This window comes from Arachis ipaensis, chromosome B02 (genome assembly GCF_000816755.2).
Source record: "Arachis ipaensis cultivar K30076 chromosome B02, Araip1.1, whole genome shotgun sequence".
Taxonomy (NCBI): domain Eukaryota; kingdom Viridiplantae; phylum Streptophyta; class Magnoliopsida; order Fabales; family Fabaceae; genus Arachis; species Arachis ipaensis.
In genome coordinates, this window is record NC_029786.2 from 12325779 (window position 1) to 12335855 (window position 10077).

A 10077-nucleotide genomic window follows, 5' to 3' on the forward strand; every position below is an offset into this window, starting at 1 on the left:
GAAGAACAAAGATCTTGTGAGAGATGCCCAGAAGGTCGTCAAAACCACTGAGGATGGGATTAAGGCCCAAGTTGCTATCCTAGCTCCTGATCTTTATACTTCCCAGGTTGGGGCTTTCAAGATGGTCCAAGATGGAAAGATCGTGGACATCCTAAAGCCATGAAGTCCTTTCCTTGTTTTTGCTTTTTCTTTGTATCCTATTTTTAATGTTACCTTGTACATATATTTTAATCGGGCCGGTGTGGCATTTCGTTTTGTATTTTGGATACCTTGAACATATTTTCGCGACTTGTTTGGTAATGCCTGATTGTATAGATGATTGTGTGTCGGGCCGATGTGGTGCCTTTTTGCTTTAAGCCGTTTTCATTCATGGAATGGTTATTTTACTCGTTTCCTTGATTGGCTTATTAAATCGTGAGCCGCATAGCGCCGGCCACTTGTTGGTCGTAGTTGCTTTGGCTTCCGGGGTGAACAGTCCTGGGTTGCCATTAGAATGGTGGTAACTGTACTAGCCATGGCGTAAGTTAACAGTAGGGCCGGCCTACTAAAGCCTCTTGTCGTGTCTTCACGTCAGAGGTAGGTAGAATGACACCTTTTAAATTGAAAACTTGAGAAAAACCTTTCGGTAAATATGTAAGAGTATACACATGCTCAGATACTTTAACAAGATGATAGTTAAAAAGAAAAGGTAAAGAGGACAGTATATTCTGAATAAGAACAATAAAAAAAACAAAGTATGGGAAGAGAGGACTGTTAAGTTGGGGTGTTATTTCTCAAGAGTAGAACCTCCTCAGGTTCGCTATGTTTCATGTCCTCGGGATGTCGCTTCCATCCAACCTCTCCAACTTGTAGGCGTCCAATTAGTCGTCAGCTTGCCTTCTCCTGGGGTCGGTGTCCCGATATTGTTACGCCGTAGGACCAAGTTGCCTTCCTCGAAACTCCTGCTAAGTACTTTCCCATTGTATCTGAGTGCCATTCTCTGCTTCAGTGCAATTTCCAACAAAAGTTTCATCTCCCTCGTCTTATTGATCAAGTTTTTCTCGACTGCTTCTTCTTTAGCGCCGAGGAGCAACCTCGGGCTTGGCTCCCCAATCTCTACTGGAATGACTGCATCGACCTCATAAGTAAGTCGGAAAGGCATTTTCCCGGTGGACGATTGCAGCGTAGTCCTATAAGACCATAAGACCAAAGCCAGCTCGTCTGCCCAGGAGCCCTTTTTCTGGTTGAGTCGCTTTTTCAATCCTTTGAAGATGATCTTGTTGGCTGCCTCTACCTGACCATTGCTCTGCGGATGTTCTACCGAAGAGAATTTCTGCTTGATTCCCAGACCGGACAGGAATTCACGAAATTTCTTATCTGCAAACTGCGTCCTGTTATCCGAGATCACAACCTCCAGAATTCCAAACCTGGATATTACCTACCTCCACATGAACTTTCGGCAGTTCGCAGATGATATACTGGCCAATAGCTCTGCTTCTACCCATTTGGTGTAATAATTGATAGCGACTATTATGTATTTAACTTGCCCGGGACCTACCGGGAACGGGCCAAAAACATCGACCCCGCATTGTGAGAAAGGTCGGGAGGCCAGCATTGAGATTAACTCTCCTGCTGGGGCCTTGTGGAAGTGGGCATTTTTTTTGGCATTTCCTGCATTTCTTTACGAATTCTTGTGCATCCGACATCATTGAGGGCCAATAATACCCTGCCCTGACGAGTTTCCTTGCCAATGCCTTGCCTTTGATGTAGTGGCCGCAACACCTCTCATGGACTTTGCTCAGGACGTACTCCGTTTGGTCGGGGCGTAGGCATTTCAACAGAGGTTGGTTGAGCCCTCGTTTGTACAGGGAGTTACATACTTGATTGCTTCCCTCCTTATCACTTTAGCTTCCTTCTCATCTTCAGGGAGTTCCTCGCCTTCTAAAAAGCGATGAATTGGCTCCATCCATGAGGGCGAGTTCATGACTTGGGTCACACACAGGGTTACTGATGTCTCCTTTACTAATCCTTGAATCAGGGATCGGTTCCCTGTGCTGAGTTTCATGCTTGCTAACTTTGACAGGAGGTCGGCTCTGGCCTTTCTCTCCCTGGGTACATGTTGCACTGTTACTTCTTCAAAACCCTTACATAAACTTTTCACTTTCTCCAGGAACTTTTGCAGTAAGGAGTTCCTGGCTTGGTAAGCTCCGTTGACATGAGAAGTCACGATTTGAGAATCACTTTTGACTTCATTCCTTAATGCGCCGACCTCTTTAGCTAGTTTCAATCCCCCTATCAAGGCTCCGTACTCTGCCTGGTTGTTAGAGACTGGGAATTCGAATTTTATTGATTGCTCATAAATCATTCCTTTTGAGCTTTTAGAATTATTCCTACTCCCCCGAATGCCTGGTTGGAGGCTCCGTTAACATGGAGCTTCTACAGTATCTTCGAGTTCTCAGGGGAATTCCCCGTCACTTCCACCAGAAAGTCTGCCATTACTTGGGTTTTGATCGTGTGTCTGGGCTCATAATGCAGGTCGTACTGAGATAATTCTATCGCCCATGTCATCATCCGGCCCACTAGGTCATGTTTCTGAAGGACTTAGCGAATGGCTTGGTCGGTTTTCAGTGTGACTGGATGCCCCTGGAAGTACGTGTAATACCCTAATTACCCTAAGTCATACCTTATGCCGTAAAGTAATATATATATATATAGAGAGAGAGAGAGAGAGAGAGAAATAAATAATAATTCTAGAAGCCTGATGAAGAATTAAGCTCAAAACAATTACAAAAGCGCAAACATTCACACGAAGCCACAAACTTATGACACAAGGTATATATACAAGATAAGAAAGCATAAATAGATATATGAATATAATAGTTATAAGGAACTAGCCTTAACCTACGGAGTTTAGGCCGACTAGTTATATACAGACATATAGAGTTTTGAAAGTAAAACCAGCATATACAATATACCTCTCTCAAAGTAAGCCTCTGAGGCAAATATAATACAAAAGTGAGAGTACTAAACAAAAGAAATCAAAAGACAAAAGGTGATAGAAGATCTTCCACTCTGTCACCACCACGCAACTCATCGAGGTGGGTTACGACCTGCATATGAAAAACAACAACAAAGTATGGAATGAGAACCGGAGGTTCTCAGTATGGTAACAGTGCCCAGTAATGTAAGATATAAGACTTCGGGACACCAGAGGCAATTCTAGAGCTTCATATCAATCATGAGATTCAACTTAAAGCATAACTAAATTTAAAACCATCACTTTAAAAACCATAATGAAAATAAAGGAATCTAACTTAGGGATTTTTTAATCTAACATTTACACTGCTGTCCCACAGCCTTCGCCAGCCTAACCTCCATGCAATCCCATCTCCACCGCCTTCTGAACCTCCTCAATCCCAGCAGAAAACACAAGTAATAGCAATGTAAGTAAAACATAAGTATAATCATGTATATCAAGTAATTCAAGAAACAACTAAGCATGTTATACAATTAGGCAAATAATACAAGTCGACAAAGAAAGCAAACATATAAAATATGCACATGATGAATGCCTGTCCTATTTGGCTGTGAGACACATTCCCATGGGAATGTTGCCTTTCGATCATGAATATAGCTACGAGAACCCCCCCTACGGATATAGTGCCGGGCACACTCCTGTGATTCGAAAGGATGCGAGCGGGATACTCTACCAAAGACCTTACATCTCAATGTAAGCGGGATAAACCAACCGTCCTTACGCTGCCGCCACGACCTCGACAAGCGGGATTAACCAACCGTCCTTGCCAGGCACATAACGTATCAACAGTCTCAATATAAAATAGTATATCAGTGGTTTTCAGAAATCATTTTCAGTACTCAGTCCACTCCGAGTCCTAGACTCGTCTCAACATCATCAACCCGAAATTCACAAATTCATCATTTCAATCGTCATTACAGTACTCTGCCATCTCACTCAACTAATCCACCCTCAGTACTCCAGAAACCTAAGTCTCCGTCTTCTAAATTCATGTAAAATTTTACTAAAATAAGTCACTAACTTTTCCTTAGAATTATTAGAGCCTAAGTATTAGATAGTATTCCTAAACAGTACTTAAAGAATGTTTGGAAAGCTAGAGAACCTTGAGAACGAGAGAAAAATAATTTTTCAGCAAAACAGGGCCTGTGCATACACACGCCCAAGTGTGCATACGCACACTTCAGTTTTTGGACCACCATGTGTATGCATACACGAGTCACGTCGCGGGGTGCTGGACACAAACCATCACCTGCATATGGCGCAGGAGGCCGCGTACGCATTTTCTGCTGTTGGCCCATCTCGCGTACACATGCATAGGGCTGCGTACGCATGAGGGCCTGACAGAGATGCACGCCCACGTATGGGGGTGCTCACTTACACATGCCATCAATTTTAGATACCAAATTTTAAACATTCATAACTTCCTTTACAAAGATTCATTTTCATCAAAATTTATATCAAGTTAAAGATCATTAAATGAACTTTAATTTAAGACAAATTTCAACCAATTTTGAAAACTGAGGCTCAAGTTATGATCCGCCAAAATTTAGTAAAAATCAGTTTTACAAAATCCAACAAGATTCTCTAATTTTCAAAACTTTGAACCAAATCAACTCCAAACCACAACACCCATTAATTCACATCAGAACTTACCATTTCTATCTCAATTTACCATTCTTACCAAATTTTCACTTACAATACACTATCCTCATAATCCTCAACCCCAATCATCAAATTTTTCATAAAACCATTTATCAACTAACACACTTATTAAATATCATTCTATCATTACCAATCATCACAATTAACATCCTTCAACCTCAATCTCAATATTCAACATCATTTACCAAGAACAACTGCATAATTCATCATAATTATCAAAACTCATCAAATCATCACAAACATCAATAATCATAATCCGCTATCAATAATTCAAACCTATCCTATAGTCCACTAGCCTAGGTGTCAAGAAATATTACATATTACATAGAGAAAATCGAAACCATACCTTGGCTGATTCCCAATATGTGCTATACACCAAATTTGTGTCCAAATCAAGCCTCCAATCACCAACAATTAATCCAAAACTCCAATAATTCACAATTCATGCTAGACATACATAATTGATCATAAATCAACACCTAGGGTTTATCAAATTCACAAGGTAAAGAGTTTTCTTACCTTTGCCGATGGTGTTTGGGGAACAAACCACCAATAGTCCAATCTTAGATACCACTTAATCAATCAAAACACAAAAATTCACTCAAACCCAACACCTAAATTTTCGAATTTCTTAGGGCTTAAGAAAGGAGAAGAAATTTTGAAATCTTACCAACACAAGTTAGATGAAACTAACGGACTTGGAAAAAGCTTGGCGTAGCCACTGACGGCACGTGAATCGAAGTACCGTAGCTCGAGTTATGGCTACCAGAAGTGGAGGATGAATAATGACACTCTCCCTTTCTTCTCTCACTTCATGCAGCTATAATGTTAAGTTATGAAGGGTTATAAGGCTGAAATGGCCTCACTTAAGGGTATATATATGTTGGGCTTAGGCCCAACTTGGCCCCGGTTTAACTTGTTAGCGTTTTTGGCCCCTTTGACCCAACTTCGGGCCAAACCTTTAAAATTAGCGTCCGGGTTTCAACTTTAATTATTTTCCTAAGTTTTTCTACAGTTTTTACTGCTCTTACAAAGTACCAAATAGATTTAAGTCGGTACTCCTGGCTAATTTACTGGTACGCATTTTTACGCAATTTTTCGCAGAAAATTATATTTTCCAACTCAGACAAAATCTATTGAGTTCAAATATCATATTCAAATTTTCTAATTAATATTCTAAATTTTTGGATCCTATTTTGGGAAATTAATTTAATTAATTAAGCGGTTAATTAATCGCAGTTCTTATAGTACATCGTTAGCCTTCGAGATGAGATTAATAAAGCATAGGCCAGTTTCTCCAGCTTGGTGTATCTCAGCTTCGCCCGTTGGAGCACCTTACTGATGAAGTACACTAGTTACTGAGTCTTGTCTTCTTCTTGGATGAGAACAGCTGCCATGGCTTGCTCCATTATGGCCAAATACAGGAACAAGGTCTCCACCTGTTTCGGCTTCCCGAGGATAGAGGGTGCAGATAGGATTCTCTTAAAATGGTTGAATGCTTCCTCATAAGCCGGGGTTCACTCAAAAGTTATTCCCTTTTTCATCAAATTGAAAAAATGGAGTGCCTTTGCAACTGAGGCCCCTAGGAAACGAGACAAGGCTATGAGCCTTCTAGTTAATCTTTGTACATCTTTGACACAACCTGGACTTGTCATCCGAAGGACGGCTTCGCATTTGTCTGGGTTGGCCTCCACCCCCCTTTGTGTTATCATAAAGCCTAGGAACTTCTCGGATTCTATGCCGAATGCGCATTTGAGGTGGTTGAGTCTCATATTGTTTTTTCGAAGCGAGCTGAAGACGGTCTCGAGGTCCGTTACTAGGCTGTTTGGGTCGGATGTCTTGACCAGGACATCGTCGACGTATACCTCAACCGACTTGCCGATTAGATCCTTAAAAACCTTGCTTATTAGCCTTTGATAAGTAACTCCCGCATCTTCAATTCGAATGGCATGACCATGTAACAGTAGGTTTCATTTGGCATTATGGACGCCGTTTTTTCTTCGTTGGGACGGTGCATCGGTATCTGGTTGCATCCAGAGTATGCATCCATGAAACTCAGAAACTGGTACCCCACGACTGTATCTACCAGGGCATCGATATTCGGGAGGGGAAATAAGTCTTTCGGACACGCTTTGTTAAGATCCGAGTAGTCGACGCACATTCTCCATTTTCCGTTGGCCTTCCTAACGAGAACCACATTAGACAGCCACATCGAGTACTCTAGTTCCCTTATGAATCCTGCTTCTAATAGGCCGGCCTTTTGCATAGCCACCTCGTTAACTCTTTCCTGTGACATCTTCCTTTGTTGTTGTGCCACGGGCTTGGCATCTGGCTTCACGGCTAGATGTTGCGACAAGAACACGGGGTCCACACCTGGCATGTCGGCCGGAGTCTAATCAAATAAGTCGCCATTTGCTCTGATGGCCTTCATGAGGGATTCCTTTAATTCGTGGGGAAGGTTTCGGTTCATGAAGGTGAACTTATCCTCCGTGTCTCCCACCCAGAACTTCTCCAGGTCCCCTTGAGGTTCGCTTGTCGTCCACTCTGGCATCTAAGTCAGCCAAGAACACTCCAGAAGCCTCTTTTGATTTTTTCCTTAACGAGAGACTGGTATTGTCGCAAGCGACTGCCATTTCTAGATCCCCTCTGATGGAACCAATGGTTCCATCGTCAGACACAAACTCCATCATCAGGAACTTTGTGTATATGACAGCCGAGAATTCGTTAATGGTCTTTCTTCCTACAATAACATTGTAGGCTGTGGAATCCCTTAAGACAACAAACTCGGCTATCACCAATCTCTTTCTCTCTCCGGCCCCCACATAGATCGGGAGTGTGATAATCCCATCAGGTTTTATATAGTTGTTGCCAAGACCAACAATCCCATGTTGGTGGGTTTTCAGGTCGACCTCTATGAGACCCAAAGCATCAAACATGTTTCTGAACATGATGTTGGAGTTAGCTCTGGTATCAACGAGAATCCGCTTGACTAGTCCCGTCCTGATCATTGTCGTGATCACCATGGGTGGGTTTTCAAGGAGATCGTGGCACTATTGATCCTCTGGGCCAAAGGATATCTTGGGGGCTTCCTTGGATTGAGCCTTGGGATTTCCCGATGACACAGCCAGGATTTTGGCATTTTTTTTTGCTGCCGACTTCGATTTAGGTGGTGCATTTTGCCTGACCCCGACATTAATGACAACCGTCGGGGTGTTATCGGTGTCTTTGGGAGGCCCCTGCCTCAGCTTCACTGCTAGGCTACAATCTTCTTCGGCCTGCTCTCGCTCTCTTCTCTTTGGTTCTTGTATAAATGGTGAGAACTCAGTTAGCTTGCCCTCCCGAATTGCTTGTTCCAAAGCATCCTTCAGGTCGAAATAGTCTTGAGTTTTGTTGCCAAATCCTTTATGGTAATCACAGTAGAGGCTCTTGTTTTCTCCTGTCCTGTCCTTCAGTTGTCGAAGCTTCGACAGGATGCATTTATCTGCAATCTGTTGATAGACCTCTACTATAGGTGCTGTGAGAGGAGTGTAGTTTGTGAACTTGCCCACTCGGGGAATGGTCTTGAAGGGTTTCCCCAACGTCGCCTCCTTGGGTGCCTCTTTCGGTCTTTCGGAGTACCCGAGTTGACGAGTCGGCAGGTTGGTTGGCTACCGCTTGTTGGCTGCCACCACCTGACTAACCTCCTCATCATTAATGTATTCTCTGGCCACATTTTGGATCTCCTACATGGTTCAAACGGGCTTGGTGGTGAGGTGTTTCCTGAAGTCTTCATTCAGCAGGTCGTTTGTCAAGCATAAGCTTGCTACCAAATCCGTCAGGACGTCGATTTCTAGACATTCATCATTGAACCGATCAAGGAATTTTCTGGTCGACAGTTGACTCGCCGGACCGTTGCGTGACCCCCAACAGGTTGATCGGGTGCTTAGCTTTTACTATACGTGTGGTGAACTACTCTAGAAAGCAGCGAGAAATGTCCGTGAAAGCCGTGAAAGACTCTTGCGGGAGCGCGTTAAACCAGCGTATCGTGGGGACTGCCAGAGTTATTGGAAAAGCTCGGCACCTGACCGCATCGCCAACCCCTTCCAGGTTCATCCTGGCCTCGAAGGCCGTCAGATGTTCCTGGGGTCCTTCGTCCCATCGTACCCCATGTCTGTGTGCTTGTCGAAGTTCTTTGGCAGCTGGACCTTGAGGATCAAGGGATGAAAAGAGGTGGCACCCATGATGACGGGGTCGCGTCTTCTCCTTGCTGTATCTCATCTGGTCTCTCCGCGACCTTCCGACCTGTCGTGGGTAGAACGAGACCGGGTGTCGGCTCGCTCTCTCTCTCGTTGTTCCTCCTGGGCTTTTCTCCCGCCTGCCGATCTCCTAGAGGGGGAATGGGTGCGGGATAAGCTGGGGGGAAGGTCCTTACTATGCTTAGGACGATATCGGTCTCTCGCCGCTAGCTCTCTTTCTAGGTTTTGTACTCGATGGCAAAGTTCTTGCATGATCCTTGCACTGTTGTCACCCGTTCCGCCAAACGGGCGTCGCTTGGGAGATTCGGGGGTGGGGGGGTCGCTCCGGTGGGAGTGCGGTCCTGATGGTTCGCGATAGGAGGCTATAGAGCCTATCCTGCTCCTTAGACGGGGTCCCCCCTCCTCTTCTCTTTCTTCTCCAAGGAGAAAGTCGTCCATCCTCGTGCTAGGTTCCCACAGACGGCGCCAATGTTCGTTAGCTCGGGTTCTTCACGGATCGGGTTGAAGTGGTGTCTGAGCAGGTGCGAAGGGGAGTCGGGACCTGAGCACGAGCTGGAGGGCGGAGCTTGGCTGCAACGTTAGTTGGATGGCGGGTGGGGCCACCTGCAAGGACACTTCGATGCCAAAGTCAGTGTCCGTACTAGGAGGCGGTTAATTAGGGTTAGAAAGGATGACGTACCTAGGGGGAGGGGTAGGTCCTTCCCTTTTTATACCATGTACCCGGGTGGGTCCTTTGTGGTCAAGCCTATCCTTCTGGAAGCTTTCGCTAGTTGTCCAGGTTTCCTGGGGAATGGAAGGTGTTATGCGGGTCACCTCGCATGCAGAGCAGGCTGAGCCGATGGGTCAGTGATCCGTGGTTGGACCCGGACACCAAACGGGCTGGGCCGGAACAAAAATAATAAAAAATATTAATATTTAAATTAGACAAAACTCTTAGAAATGGAATGTTTCAAAGAGAAGATGGACGGTTTTAAATAATAAAGAAGATGGACGGTTTCAAAATAACATATGTGTTTTAACTAACTGATTAATAGACGTATCGCGTAATTTGAAACTGTCTATTCAAAATCAGCACATTATTTTTTTAGAAACCAATTTAAATTTAAGTTTTTTATTGTTAACACTATTAACACGTTTACTTCTTCTAACAGTTAACATGTTACC

At 44.0% G+C, this 10077-nt stretch overlaps 1 protein-coding gene across 1 annotated transcript; it reads right to left on the bottom strand.

Moving 5' to 3' along the window:
• Nucleotides 800-2344, bottom strand: LOC107626849. Its single transcript, XM_016329740.1, has 2 exons — nucleotides 1860-2344; nucleotides 800-1406 (listed from the first exon to the last, which is right to left on the bottom strand). The coding sequence occupies exons 1-2, from the start codon at nucleotides 2342-2344 to the stop codon at nucleotides 800-802; spliced, it is 1092 nt and encodes a 363-aa protein (XP_016185226.1).

Excerpts from the sequence above, each read along its gene's own strand:
- LOC107626849 (XM_016329740.1), bottom strand. The coding sequence starts at position 2,344 with ATGATTTATGAGCAATCAATAAAATTCGAATTCCCAGTCTCTAACAAC. Across the intron at positions 1,407-1,859 it reads ATAAGGAGGGAAGCAATCAA|GTTTGGAATTCTGGAGGTTG; the intron begins GTATGTAACTCC and ends GGTAATATCCAG.